General features: G+C 37.4%; 1 protein-coding gene and 2 long non-coding RNA genes across 3 annotated transcripts; all 3 read right to left on the bottom strand.

Moving 5' to 3' along the window:
* Positions 1-11: 11 nt before the first annotated feature.
* On the bottom strand, positions 12-621 carry LOC140551501 (uncharacterized). Its single transcript, XR_011979260.1, has 3 exons — positions 567-621; positions 393-482; positions 12-79 (listed from the first exon to the last, which is right to left on the bottom strand). It is a non-coding gene; the product is annotated as an uncharacterized lncRNA (long non-coding RNA).
* Positions 622-2,462: 1,841 nt separating this feature from the next.
* On the bottom strand, positions 2,463-6,150 carry LOC140551500 (uncharacterized). Its single transcript, XR_011979259.1, has 4 exons — positions 6,087-6,150; positions 5,683-5,778; positions 5,428-5,526; positions 2,463-2,550 (listed from the first exon to the last, which is right to left on the bottom strand). It is a non-coding gene; the product is annotated as an uncharacterized lncRNA (long non-coding RNA).
* Positions 6,151-7,624: 1,474 nt separating this feature from the next.
* Positions 7,625-11,317, bottom strand: LOC140551101 (butyrophilin-like protein 9). Its single transcript, XM_072674470.1, has 5 exons — positions 11,278-11,317; positions 11,136-11,186; positions 9,789-10,130; positions 7,865-8,212; positions 7,625-7,740 (listed from the first exon to the last, which is right to left on the bottom strand). Exons 1-5 carry the CDS (start codon positions 11,315-11,317, stop codon positions 7,625-7,627), a joined length of 897 nt encoding a protein of 298 aa, XP_072530571.1.
* Between the last annotated feature and the right edge of the window lie 2,682 nt (positions 11,318-13,999).

The following is a 13,999-nucleotide window of genomic DNA, read 5'->3' as shown; positions in this document are numbered from 1 at the left end:
TTCATATTTTCTGGGTGAGCAAACAGGGATCCAGGAGGCAAAATATGCAGCAGTGTTATTAAAGCAAAGTATGCAGAATCTGTAACCAGATATTAGAGTTTCAGTCAGCCTCAAACATGGCATCCCTTGTCTTCATTGGTCCAAACATAAAATACACATGCTGTTGTTTGCACAGTACCCTAGATATCAGGTGGGGTCTTAATATTAGCTAATTCCAAATATTTCCCTGAGAAGTTGCTAAATAAAAACCTAAGACTTGAATGCTGTTTTGGCAGTTTTCACAAAACAGCAGGTTTTATACACACAAAATCAGGTCAGAATATTAAATTACACACCAAAGAATATATTAGCACACTATGCTAGGTGATGGAGGAAGTTTTCTTATTTCCTACCTTCCAATTCCATGTACTCCCTTATAAAATGAAGATACACAATGCCATTTAAAAGAACAGATATTAAGATGAGCACTGCACAGCACATATCTGAAAATATAAATATTTAACATTAAAGTAATTAGAGTGAATAAAATAATGATAGTTTCACCATCACAGTTCAACAGTACTTACATCCAAATCCTCTCCATTTAGGGCAGCATCTATTATTTTTATTATTATGTTGTCGTCGCACCGAACAGATCAGCGTGATCCACAAAATGATGAATATTGCTGCCACAAATGGAAGCATCCATGCTGAAACAAACACGGAATTAACAGATCTAAATGATATAATTTAAATTGACTTCCATGATTCCTGTTTGTGTATACATAGCCTAGGTAGAATAATTCTAGTTAGCATATATATATATATATATATATATATATATATATATATATGGACAAAATTGTTGGTACCCCTCGGTTAATGAAAGAAAAACCCACAATGGTCACACAAATAACTTGAATCTGCCAAAAGTAATCACAGGTGTCTATAATCTAGTAATCAGTCAGTGGGCCTATATATAGGGCTATAGTTACTGTGCTGTTTGGTGACATGGTGTGTACCACACTCAACATGGACCAGAGGAAGTGAAGGAAAGAGTTGTCTCAGGAGATTAGAAAGAAAATTACAGACAAGCTTGTTAAAGGTACAGGTTAAAAGATCATCTCCAAGCAGCTTGATGTTCCTGTGACTACAGTTGCACATATTATTCAGAAATTTAAGATCCACTGTAGCCAACCTCCCTGGACGTGGCTGCAGGAGGAAAATTGATGACAAATCAAAGAGACGGATAAAATGGATGCTAACAAAAAAACCCAGAAAAACATCTAAAGAGAGTAAAGGTGAAATTCAAGTATATCAAGAAAAGAACACTGTCCCTACTGTGAAACATGGGGGAGGCTCTGTAATGTTCTGGGGCTGCTTTGCTGCATCTGACACAGGGTGTCTTGAATCTGTGCAGGGTACAATGAATCAGTCGCAGGTCATGGGTCTTGCAACAGGATAATGACCCAAAACACACAGCTAAAAACACCCAAGAATGGCTAAGAGGAAATTGGACCATTCTGAAGTGGCCTTCTATGAGCCCTGACCTAAATCCTATTGAGCATCTTTGGAAGGAGCTGAAACATGCCATCTGGAAAAGGCACCCTTCAAATCTGAGACAACTGTAGCAGTTTGCTCATGAGGAGTGGACCAAAATACCTGCTGAGAGGTGCAGAAGTCTCATTGACAGTTACAGGAATCATGTGGTTGCAGTGATTGCCTCAAAAGGTTGTGCAACAAAATATTGTTAAGGGCCTGTTTTTTTTTTTATCTGTTGAAGCATGGTTGAAAAGCAATGTCTGACAGAATTTTCATAGCATTTTTATTTACTATTACTTTTGGCAGATTCAAGTTATTTCTTTGACCATTGTGTTTTTTTCTTTCATTAACCGAAGGGTACCAACAATGTTGTCTGTGTGTGTGTGTGTGTATATATATATATATATATATATATATATATATATATATATATATATATATATTTGAAATGTTTTTGAAGCATATTTAAGTGAATTTAAAAGTACTTACTATGTGTAAAATTTTTTGAGAAAATGCCAAAAAATACAAAAATGCTCATGACAAACATGCAGCCTATACCTATAACAATAGATGTGAGTCCAATATGGAGACCTGAAAAGGCAAAAGCATTAACATTATTCATGGTTAGGTGCTGTCATTGACTATTGAGGTCATAAATAACAAATGTACAGTGCATATTTCATCACAGTAATGTTCTCTCATTCATAAACAAGGTTTATTATTGTTTACTATTGTTTTAGCATCTACACATCTCCCCTAATTTGCATGTAGGCATTAACAATTCATAACTGAATATCATCCCATAAACACCACCACCTTGATTAACCTGATGGTAAATGTCCTGGTAAGAGACTGCTGTAGATTGTTTCAAGTTGGCATTATTTTTGCTTGTAGATTACATTCATTTTATTTCAATGTTAATCTAAAATTGTTACTTACAGTTTAATGGTTTCTGCTGAAAGAAGTATCTTTGTAGTGAGAGAAGCAAAATCATCCCTACGTAAACAGAGGATGCTGCGACAGCAATACCTACAAAGTTATAAGAAGAATGTTAGGAATACAGACTTTATATGTTTTATTCTCTTATAATCTTATGATAATCCAGGATATATGCTGCTGCTTATACTATATTACATAATAACTGCTCTTCTTCTCTACCTCAGTAACTGCTGTGTTCACTTATGATAAGCAAACTGTGTATATATGTGCTATATGTGTGTATATATGTGCTAACTGTGCTATATGCCTTTGAACGTTACACACCTCGGCACCTACACCCACACATTCAGTACTAAGTGCTGTGACTGCACTGTCCTGTCTGTTAACTGCCTCTGATGTCTGTTGTTTTTATTGTGATTATTGTATTTGTGTGGTTCTGTGTTTGACCTTTATTTGTCTGTACTGTATTGGTCAGGTTCCATGTTGCACCATGGAGGTCCTGGAGGAATGTAATATTGCTCCACTGTGTACTTACAATCAGACAGAATGACAGTAAAAAGTCTCTTGACTTGACTTGAATAATAATACTACTAATATTACTAATGTCCATGGTCACTTTACAACAGCGTCTTAATATTAAAGGGAAAACATGAACTAATCATTTAAAAGCAATGTCCTTAAAAGTGTGAATTTAAAGAGAAGTCCAGCGTCAGCAGACATCACTGAACGAGCGAGGCAGTACAGGCACAGGAGTTCAGCTGATGAGGGGTGCAAGACTGTGCAGACATCTGTCTGTGAGCATGAGGAGCATAAACTGAACGTGTAGTGAGATGCCAGTGTAAGTGAAACAGAACTGGAGAGATGTGAGCAGATGGTTTTGTTTGGAATGCCAATAAAATAAAAAAAAGTTGGAATAATTAAGATAGGACAATTTCAGCATTTTGCATGGTGAGTGTGGGCCATTTAGGGGCGTTGACGTCACAAGCAATTATGGGAGTTGCCGTCACAGTTCGGTACAAATTCGGTACCACTGAAAAAAGCAATAACTTTTGTTCTACACTCACTCACATTCTCATAACTCATGTCTTACTGTCATTTTACCCATAGCTCTTCATTATCTCACTCATTCAGTCTAGTTATTCTTGCTGTTCTGGTATTTGTTCTGATACCCAGTGTGGACCAGAGGAGGGTGGGTTCCCCTTTTGAGTCTTGGTTCCTAGACTAAACAGCTGTAAACTAAACTCTAGCTGGAAAACTTCTACATGTGGCAGAGAGAAAGAGACAAAGATGAGGAGGAGGGGCATGGGAGTGACAGCAAGATGACAGCTACCAAAGCAATTCTCATAAATCCACTATGCCATTTACTACCCACAATACCATTTCCAGCTTAAATTAATCATCATGTTATTATATTTTTTTTTTTACATCAGGCTTACATAAAAATACAGTGAATGAGTCCTAATTAAACTGGCCAATAGGAGAAGACAAATGGAGAGAAACAAAGCAAATCACCATGAACCACCGTGTGAGAAGAGAAAGTGTTTCTTCTACAACAGAAACATCTGAGATATGTGTAATGTGCCAAAAAATGATACAAAGGTCGAACATGGAAATACAAACATTGACAAAACGCTCAGTAGTTTCAGCAATCTAGAGATACAATACCTTGTGACAACCCAACCTAAAACCTAAAGCCCATGCTTAAATACTGAACTAGCATTGTCCTAAGTCATAATGTCACTTTGTCACTCCAGGAATCTACAGCAGGCACATCAGAAGAGGCCCTCATCCAAGGGGCTAATGAAGGTTGATAACTCATACAAGAAAGAAGTCAACCCAGTAGCAGAACCTGTGAGAGAGTTTTGTGCGATTTTGGCCAATACCTAATGCCTAAACCAGTCAGATGGGTTGTCATGACAGAAGACCCCTAGGAATTTGCAACGTTCCTAATTCATATGTTCACACTGTCTGTGTGTTAGTCTTACCCTTAGACTTCCAAAGTGAATTGTGGACCCCTGTCTAACACAATGTCCTGAGGTACAACATTAAACATAGCCTCCACTGTTTGGAAGGCAGTAGATCTGTAATGGCAAATATGGTGGTGTAACCTTAGGAATCTAGTAAATAAGTAACAAAATCTACCGCGAGATGTGAACAGGGACAGTTTGGAACTGATAGTGGTACTATTTTACCGGCTGGTAGGGATTTAGGTGTCTTACACTGAGAACAGGATGTACACAAAACTAATGAAGTTGTGTACGTCTCAAAGCATTGATTCCCACCAATATTTGGGTGGCCTGGGTGGCCTGAAGTGAGAGATGAATGGGTGAAATGAGATGAGTTGAGTGCGAAATGTAGACGGTACATGGATCTCATCAGAAAGACAGTGGTTAGGAATGATGACTGTTCAATTGTCTACTAATAGCATCATTTGCCCACCACATAAAAGATAAGACTGAGATTTCCGGAGATAGAATGCATGTGACTGTTTCATCAGTTATCTGATTATCTTGATAAACATGAGAAAGTGCATCTGCTTTTGTATTTCTAGACCCTGGTCAGTAGGTAATATTAAAACATAGCAAAACAAAACACCAGGCGTTTGGCAAATATTCAATTTTTTTTTGATCAGTAAGTACCGAAAAAGCATGATTTGCTCCCTCTAACCAGTGTCACCACTAAGGCCAGCTAAACTGCCAATCACTCCGTGTCCCAGATTCCACAGTGCCGTTCGGCAGGGGATAGCTTGTGCGAATAGAAAGCCACAGGGTGTATTATTTTTCTTTTTGTATTATTTATAAGTTTTCTGTTTCTTCAGTAATACAGGCTGAACTGCTTAATGTACATATATTTTTGTAATATAGATGGAATGTCATTCTCGTATGAAGTTGTTGATCAGACATCACTAAAAAAGTAATTTTTATATTTTTTTTTGCATTAAGGGCTGAACTTAATTTTTAAACATACCTGGTATATTACTTGTATGAGAATGGAGAAAAACAGCCAACAGGACGCCATTGCATGGTCCCAGGCACAGAAACGAAAATATCCTGAGACCAAATTTAGCTGCAAAAAAAGTTGGAATGTGGAAATGTAATGTTTCATTCTTACTGGTACTATAGACTATGTAATGTAATATAATATTTTAATAATTATCATGTGTGCTTATTGACATATTACTGGCATACTGTGTATGAGAAAATATATTCATATTTTATTTACCTGAAATGAGAGCACCAATAAAACACACTACTAGCCCTGTGAACATTGCGATTCTATGAGTTAAAGGAAAAGAAGATCCTCTATGATCAAATTCAGCTAGATGAGAAGAAACAAGAAGAAAATCGTTGTGAAACAGTATAGACAGAACAAATATTACAGAGCTGTTCAGTTTGTAGATCTTTCCCCCGGTCTCCTCTTGCTCTTCTGAGGTCTTATGCTCTTATGTAGGTAAATATATTGAGTTTGTATTCTAGAAAATTTTAATTCTAAGTGCAACTGTCCTGTTATGACTCTTAGATCTTCATGTGTTCCACCCATTCATACCACTCAGTAGTGAGGCCACTGTTGGTGTTTTTTATCCTCATTAATAAATATCTTTGAACTGTAGACAAGGTGTTGCTTACCTGAGAACACAGCTGTCATTATAATGGAGCAATGAAGTGGAAAACTCAGACTTTTCACTTCTTTCACCAGCCGTTCTGTAAATCACATGTAGACATTCTGAAATTACTTAGCATGTTAGCTGTACATGCATTGTTATTTGCTAGAATTTTATAAACATACAAACCAACTATAGTCTCTAAATGCCACAATACACATTATAACCCCTTTATGAGCTGTACTGCTGTGTAAAATATTGTGCACGACTTTGTGTACTAGTGTGACCAACTGCATTTATCTTAATTTAATCATGAAGTGTTGTTTTCTGGACCATAACTGGAATATATCATACCTGGAAGTTTGTGTAGATAAGGGGCAGTCTTCATCAGTATCAGACACCGTGAAAAACTGATAGTCGCACAAATGATGACCTCATAGAGAAGTCCTATAAAAACATGAAAAACAAGAACTGTGGTCTTGCACAAGGTAAGATCCTGACACGTGTGTGTAGAAGAAAATCTACATTATTCCCACAGTGATTAGTAGAGCTGTTTCATTCTGATTGGCCTACTCATTCTGAAAGCTATTGTATTGTATTGAGCTGTTTGGACTGTACAACTGCAAGAAAAAGGAAGTTAACCCTTTGGGATTAGTTGGATTTCTGCATTGTTTATTAATAAAATGTGGTCTGATCATTCATGTTCTGTGCAGCTTATTATTTCTATGGAGCATTATATTTGCAGTTGTCTAATAATCCTAATAATCTAAAAGTCCTTAGTATTCAAATTATGCAAAAGTAAATCCCTACTAAAAATCATTAAGAATTGACCTGGCTTCAAGTAAGACAGACTTTAAGACTTTAAGCCAAGACAGTCGAGATTACTGGAGTAAACTGCAACTCTAGCAAAGCTCACATGATTTTATTCAGACACTGAAAATCTGTCTGCGACAGTGAAAGCACTTGCAAAGTCACTTGGTGTAAGGCCAGCATAACTGTCATTGGAGTTTGAGTCACTGGCTTGAATCTCTATCTCTGTTCAGGGTCAGAACAAGTCTAAACTACTCAGGTTCTTGTGTACATAAACAGCTTTAGAAATTCTGTTGTCATTATGTAGTTTGGTAGTATCAGAGGGAAATAACTAAGGCATTAATAATTATTCATAAATTAAAATTTCTCATCAGACTGTAAAAAACACACATAGTGCAAATCCACTCCATTTAATTTAATTATAGAGAACATTAATCACCACTAATCACAATTATTCACTAATAATCATTTAAATTACAGCAACACTCAAAATGAATCCAGCTCCAACAGGGCTGTAGAATCCACAGAATTTAACAATTCTCCATGTATGTGTTTTGGGGGAAAAAAGATTGCTTGCTCTACGTACCTTCTGTTGTCCACAGTACAAAAGCAATGAACATGCAGATGTTCGGACAAAGGGCCATCAGAATATATATGACCAGGACTCTGTTTGTAGCTGAGGAGGAGACAATAATGAATATTATTATTTAATATTTTCAGTGTTTATATCTACATTTATCTGCTTACTACTGCTTACTCAGCTGTACCTTCTTTCTGCAAAAAGATAAAAACAGGAACTCCAAGTCCGAGTGCCAGTGCAAATGAAATGAAACACAGCTCCAGGATGAATTTCTGGAGAGAGGAGAGACCTGCAGGACAAAACAGCAGCAGATCAACAGACAGTAATAATGAAAACATGTTCACACTCATTTTTATCTGGTTTCATTTCGAACAATTCATGAATAAGATTTCACAGTGAGTTCTTAATGGTACCTATTTGCTGGATGATCACAGTGGTTTGAGCTGAAAGGTCTGCAGCATGAACCTTACAAATGAATTCTCCTTTATCTTCCAGCCTAACGTCCTTCAGCCTCAGTGAGAAGTTTCCTCCAGGGATTTCTGAGGTGAAGAACTCAACTCTACCATCATACTGCTTGTGAGAAGATTCTAAGAAGGTCTGGTTATTTTGGAAGAGCAGAACGAGGATGTCGGGGTGTTTCGTCCAGGTCACTTCCTCCAGCTGGTGAACAGGTATGTGAGAGTCTACAGAGCAGTTCAGTATCACCTCCTCACCTACAGAGGTGATGATAGCGTGGTGCGCACCTGTCACCACCAAACGCTCTGAAAGAATCCAAAAAGAGGATCTGAACTGATTTGGGATGGAATGAGCTCTTACTGTAGCTTAAATCTTATATAAATATAACATCAGGAATATAGGATATAAACTCTTAGCTAATACTGCCTCTTGGGTAATGGGAGTGCAAAGAAGCTACATGTACATGAAGGATCTGCTGGTTTGTATAAAATTTGAAGATTTTAAATGGATTAAAAATATTACTGACATTAGAAATATCTTTTAACTTTCAAAGGCCAAGGTCTCCTAACTTCATGTTCTTGAGCATGATTGACTATAGCTGGTAGCTTTTCTGTGTCCACATGGAAAAAGATTTAACAGCATTGATTAGACTGACCAACACTCAGATTTGAGAAGGATGATCGTATCATATTTACATAAATAATCTGCCAGGTATGATCAGGTCAAAGAATTGTACATGTACAGGTAAAGATTCTGTTGATGCTTTACTGATATTCAGTAAATTTACTGTTCATCTGGTACAACATCAAGTAGACTTAACCTAACCCAGCCTAAGACTAAAACCCAACCCTGGCCCTAATCCTAACCTTAATACCTAATCCTAATTCTCATCCTGGTCCATTAATCCCAGTTGAGTCCAGCTGAGATCTAGTTTATGCTCTAGTGACATCAGCAGGTCTATAGCAGCTGGGTGTTGAGATGGTCTGTATTTGAGTTGTTTGATGATCAGGGATTTCTCAGGTGAACATCTACAGATCTGAACTTGGACTCTAGAACTATAGTGGTGAACAGATTAATTTAGTAGAAGTTTTTAGTAAATGTCTCTTGATCATCTATTAAATGTTCAGATGCTGCCCCATCACGGAGATGTTGTTGAGTTGTTACAGAGAGTCTGATGGGTGATATTTATCTCATTTAATCATTTTATCATTTCATGTAAAAAGGGGGCAGGAGAATCAGCGGCATACAGCACTCCTGATGCGGCACCTCCTACGGCTACTGTATATCTCTGCATGTTAATTCTTGCACTTTACACCATCTGCATTGCTGTACCTGTAAATAATGTTCCGAATAGTTTTAACAAATTTGTAACAGTTTCCTTTACTTTCTTTGGCACAACTCTGGGTCTCATTTTAAAAAAGAATACAAGCCAACTCCACAGAAGACCAAAAGCATGGACCACAGATTAGATGCTGAAAGCTTCATTATACCTGCACTAATGGAGAAATTAAGCAAACCTGAGTGATCACAAACACTTGTGAAACTCTGTCCTAAACATTACGGTGCCTTAAAAGGGGAAGGGGCTATGTAAAAAAAAAGGTGCTGTCTGTGATATGTGATGTTCTAAATGCTAAACCTAAAATGTATACATATAACCTATATTAAAATCTGAGAATGTGCACCATAACCACACTGTATTTTCAATATAAATAAAAATGTGGAGCTCAGAGGCAAAGGAATAAAAGGTAAGCCTTTACTTTTAATCAGGACCATCTTGGACACCAAATCTTATCACTGTAAATCTACATTTTACTGTATGTCCTCATATGACCAGAATGACAAAGAAGTCTATGTTTCCAGATAAAGAGAAAATTTACCCACCAACGTCTTTAATCTCCACTGTAGTCTCACTGGAGTCCTGATCTGTGTAAACCTGACACCTGTAAACTCCAGCATCTTCTCTAGTGATGTTACTGAGCATGATGGAGAAGTTCCCTCTCGATATCTGATCTGGGAAGAAGTTCGCTCTGCCGCTGAAGGCCGGACTCTGCAGCTCTGGTCTGATTTCGTTCTGCTGGAAAACGTTCACTACGGATCCTGAGTCTGAACTCCATTCCACTCTGAGACCTTCCAGAGGCAGGGGGTTCTGAGAAGAACACGGCAGAACCACAGCACCCCCCAGCTGGACCACAAGAGCACTGGAGGGGCCTTCAACCTGAAGACCTGGGTCAAAATCAGAAAACCAGCTTCAGCACATAAACTCATCATCAGGACTCTTGCAGGAAACCTAGACAGCCTGTATGTTTACTGTGTAAATCAAATCAGTACCTACAGAGCAGCATGTTTCACAGTGGAGTGGATGGATGGATGTCAGTGTTTCAAAGTGCTCCACTGTCTGTGATACCTCCTGGAATCTCATTTGAATTAGGCTGTTGTAGTGTCTTGTCCACTTAACATTACCGAATACTCTGAAGTTTACATAATAAGTACACATAAAAGCAGAAACTGTAATCTGCCACAGGAACTAAAATCAACAGACTATGTAGGAAGTGTGTTGTGGTGAAGTAACAGCATGGCTTTGAAGACAGCTGTTGCTGCTGTTGATGATGATTATTATCTTTTTCTACTCTTGTAATGACTCACACAGAGCTAGTTGGGTATAACAGCCCTGTGTGATATTTCAATAATAATAGTTAATAATTCATCACAATCACCTGTATACATCCTCACTGACAAGCAATTTAATTTTTTTTTATTTCTTACATAATATATAAAAAGGCGGCAACCCCTTACACTGCCATGCTAGAAGAACAGCATACACCAGCAAACCAGACCAGCATCAGACCAGTTTAAACCTGTTTAGACCGATGTTTTAGATGAAGATGGAATTAATGCAGGTCTCATCTGTCATGATTAATGGGTTAATATAAATCAACCAAAATACTGGAATACCGGCATTTCACTTTTTACAGCATTTTTACCTGCTTTTTTTCCTTTCCTTTCTCCCATTTTGGAGATTTTGGGTTTTGTTCTAGCAGTGATGATGCATAAAGTTTATTAGAAAAGGGAGCTGCTCCATGAGGAGACAAAAAGATGTTTTATAAGAATCAGATTATATTATTTTAATCCAGTAATCATTACATTGCAATTACATATTTAAACAGGTAATCTGTCTGTAATCTATAATGTAATCCATTGTTAAAGTAACCCTCCCAACCCCGTTCTTACCTTTAATTCTAGCAGCCAGAATCAACAGAAAGAACAACACCTCCATGTCACCTGCAAGGACATCATTGTTAGGACATGAAAACATAATTAAAGAAAATCTATCAATAATAAGAGAAATCTTGCACGTATATAACTTGTGTACTTTTCTTTTCCAGCTGATTCGGTCTAAGCATGTCATACATGTTTGCTATGAGAGAAAGCTTATTGCAGAAAGACATACCTGCAAGTAAACAGTTGGGTACGTTTCGGAGGTCTCCTTCACATTGAATCAGAGGGTAAACGTAACACTGAATCAGAGAATCATCTTCACTCTGATTAGAGAGTCGCCTTCACTCTGAACCAGACAATCTTCACATTGAATCAGAGGGTAAACGTAACACTGAATCAAAGAATCATTTTCACTCTGAATTAGAGAGTCACCTTCACTCTGAACCAGACAATCTTCACATTGAATCAGAAGGTAAACGTAACACTGAATCAGAGAATCATCTTCACTCTGAATTAGAGAGTCGCCTTCAACCTGAACCAGACAATCTTCACATTGAATCAGAAGGTAAACGTAACACTGAATCAGATAATCATTTTCACTCTGAATTAGAGAGTCACCTTCACTATGAACCAGATAATCTTCACATTGAATCAGAAGGTAAACGTAACACTGAATCAGAGAATCATTTTCACTCTGAATTAGAGAGTCGCCTTCACTCTAAACCAGACAATCTTCACATTGAATCAGAAGGTAAACGTAACACTGAATCAGAGAATCATCTTCACTCTGATTAGAGAGTCGCCTTCACTCTGAACCAGACAATCTTCACATTGAATCAGAGGGTAAACGTAACACTGAATCAAAGAATCATTTTCACTCTGAATTAGAGAGTCACCTTCACTCTGAACCAGACAATCTTCACATTGAATCAGAAGGTAAACGTAACACTGAATCAGAGAATCATCTTCACTCTGAATTAGAGAGTCGCCTTCAACCTGAACCAGACAATCTTCACATTGAATCAGAAGGTAAACGTAACACTGAATCAGAGAATCATTTTCACTCTGAATTAGAGAGTCACCTTCACTATGAACCAGATAATCTTCACATTGAATCAGAAGGTAAACGTAACACTGAATCAGAGAATCATTTTCACTCTGAATTAGAGAGTCGCCTTCACTCTGAACCAGATAATCTTCACATTGAATCAGAAGGTAAACGTAACACTGAATCAGAGAATCATTTTCACTCTGAATTAGAGAGTCGCCTTCACTCTGAACCAGATAATCTTTACATTGAATCAGAAGGTAAACGTAACACTGAATCAGAGAATCATTTTCACTCTGAATTAGAGAGTCGCCTTCACTCTGAACCAGATAATCTTCACATTGAATCAGAAGGTAAACGTAACACTGAATCAGAGAATCATTTTCACTCTGAATTAGAGAGTCGCCTTCACTCTGAACCAGATAATCTTTACATTGAATCAGAAGGTAAACGTAACACTGAATCAGAGAATCATTTTCACTCTGAATTAGAGAGTCTTCTTCACTCTGAACCAAACAATCTTCACATTGAATCAGAGGGTAAACTTCACTCTGAATCAGAGAATCATTTTCACTCTGAATTAGAGAGTCACCTTCACTATGAACCAGATAATCTTCACATTGAATCAGAAGGTAAACGTAACACTGAATCAGAGAATCATTTTCACTCTGAATTAGAGAGTCGCCTTCACTCTGAACCAGATAATCTTCACATTGAATCAGAAGATAAACGTAACACTGAATCAGAGAATCATTTTCACTCTGAATTAGAGAGTCTTCTTCACTCTGAACCAAACAATCTTCACATTGAATCAGAGGGTAAACTTCACTCTGAATCAGAGAATCATTTTCACTCTGAATTAGAGAGTCGTCTTCACTCTAAACCAAACAATCTTCACATTGAATCAGAAGGTAAACGTAACACTGAATCAGAGAATCATCTTCACTCTGAATTAGAGAGTCTTCTTCACTCTGAACCAGATAATCTTCACATTGAATCAGAGGGTAAACGTAACACTGAATCAGAGAATCATTTTCACTCTGGATTAGAGAGTCTTCTTCACTCTGAACCAGACAATCTTCACACTGAATCAGAGAATCATTTTCACTCTGGATTAGAGAGTCTTCTTCACTCTGAACCAGATAATCTTCACATTGAATCAGAAGATAAACGTAACACTGAATCAGAGAATCATTTTCACTCTGAATTAGAGAGTCTTCTTCACTCTGAACCAAACAATCTTCACATTGAATCAGAGGGTAAACTTCATTCTGAATCAGAGAATCATTTTCACTCTGAATTAGAGAGTCGTCTTCACTCTAAACCAAACAATCTTCACATTGAATCAGAAGGTAAACGTAACACTGAATCAGAGAATCATCTTCACTCTGAATTAGAGAGTCTTCTTCACTCTGAACCAGATAATCTTCACATTGAATCAGAGGGTAAACTTCACTCTGAATCAGAGAATCATTTTCACTCTGGATTAGAGAGTCTTCTTCACTCTGAACCAGACAATCTTCACATTGAATCAGAGGGTAAACTTCACTCTGAATCAGAGAATCATTTTCACTCTGAATCAGAGAATCATTTTCACTCTAAACCAGACAATCTTCACATTGAATCAGAAGGTAAACGTAACACTGAATCAGAGAATCATCTTCACTCTGAATTAGAGAGTCTTCTTCACTCTGAACCAGATAATCTTCACATTGAATCAGAGGGTAAACGTAACACTGAATCAGAGAATCATTTTCACTCTGAATTAGAGAGTCGCCTTCTCTCTGAACCAGACAATCTTCACATTGAATCAGAGGGTAAACTTCAC

The sequence above is a fragment of the Salminus brasiliensis genome, chromosome 3, assembly GCF_030463535.1.
Source record: "Salminus brasiliensis chromosome 3, fSalBra1.hap2, whole genome shotgun sequence".
Lineage (NCBI taxonomy): Eukaryota > Metazoa > Chordata > Actinopteri > Characiformes > Bryconidae > Salminus > Salminus brasiliensis.
The sequence above is the reverse complement of the archived record's forward strand: the minus strand, read 5'-3'. Positions and strand labels throughout refer to the sequence as shown.

What these genes read in the sequence shown, in the direction of transcription:
- LOC140551101 (XM_072674470.1), bottom strand. Translation starts at nt 11,317, where the DNA reads ATGTATGACATGCTTAGACCGAATCAGCTGGAAAAGAAAA. An exon ending in TCTGGCTGCTAGAATTAAAG is followed by an intron (nt 10,131 to 11,135) that starts GTAAGAACGGGG and finishes ATTTTGACCCAG; the next exon opens with GTCTTCAGGTTGAAGGCCCC. An exon ending in AGTGGAGATTAAAGACGTTG is followed by an intron (nt 8,213 to 9,788) that starts GTGGGTAAATTT and finishes GGATTCTTTCAG; the next exon opens with AGCGTTTGGTGGTGACAGGT.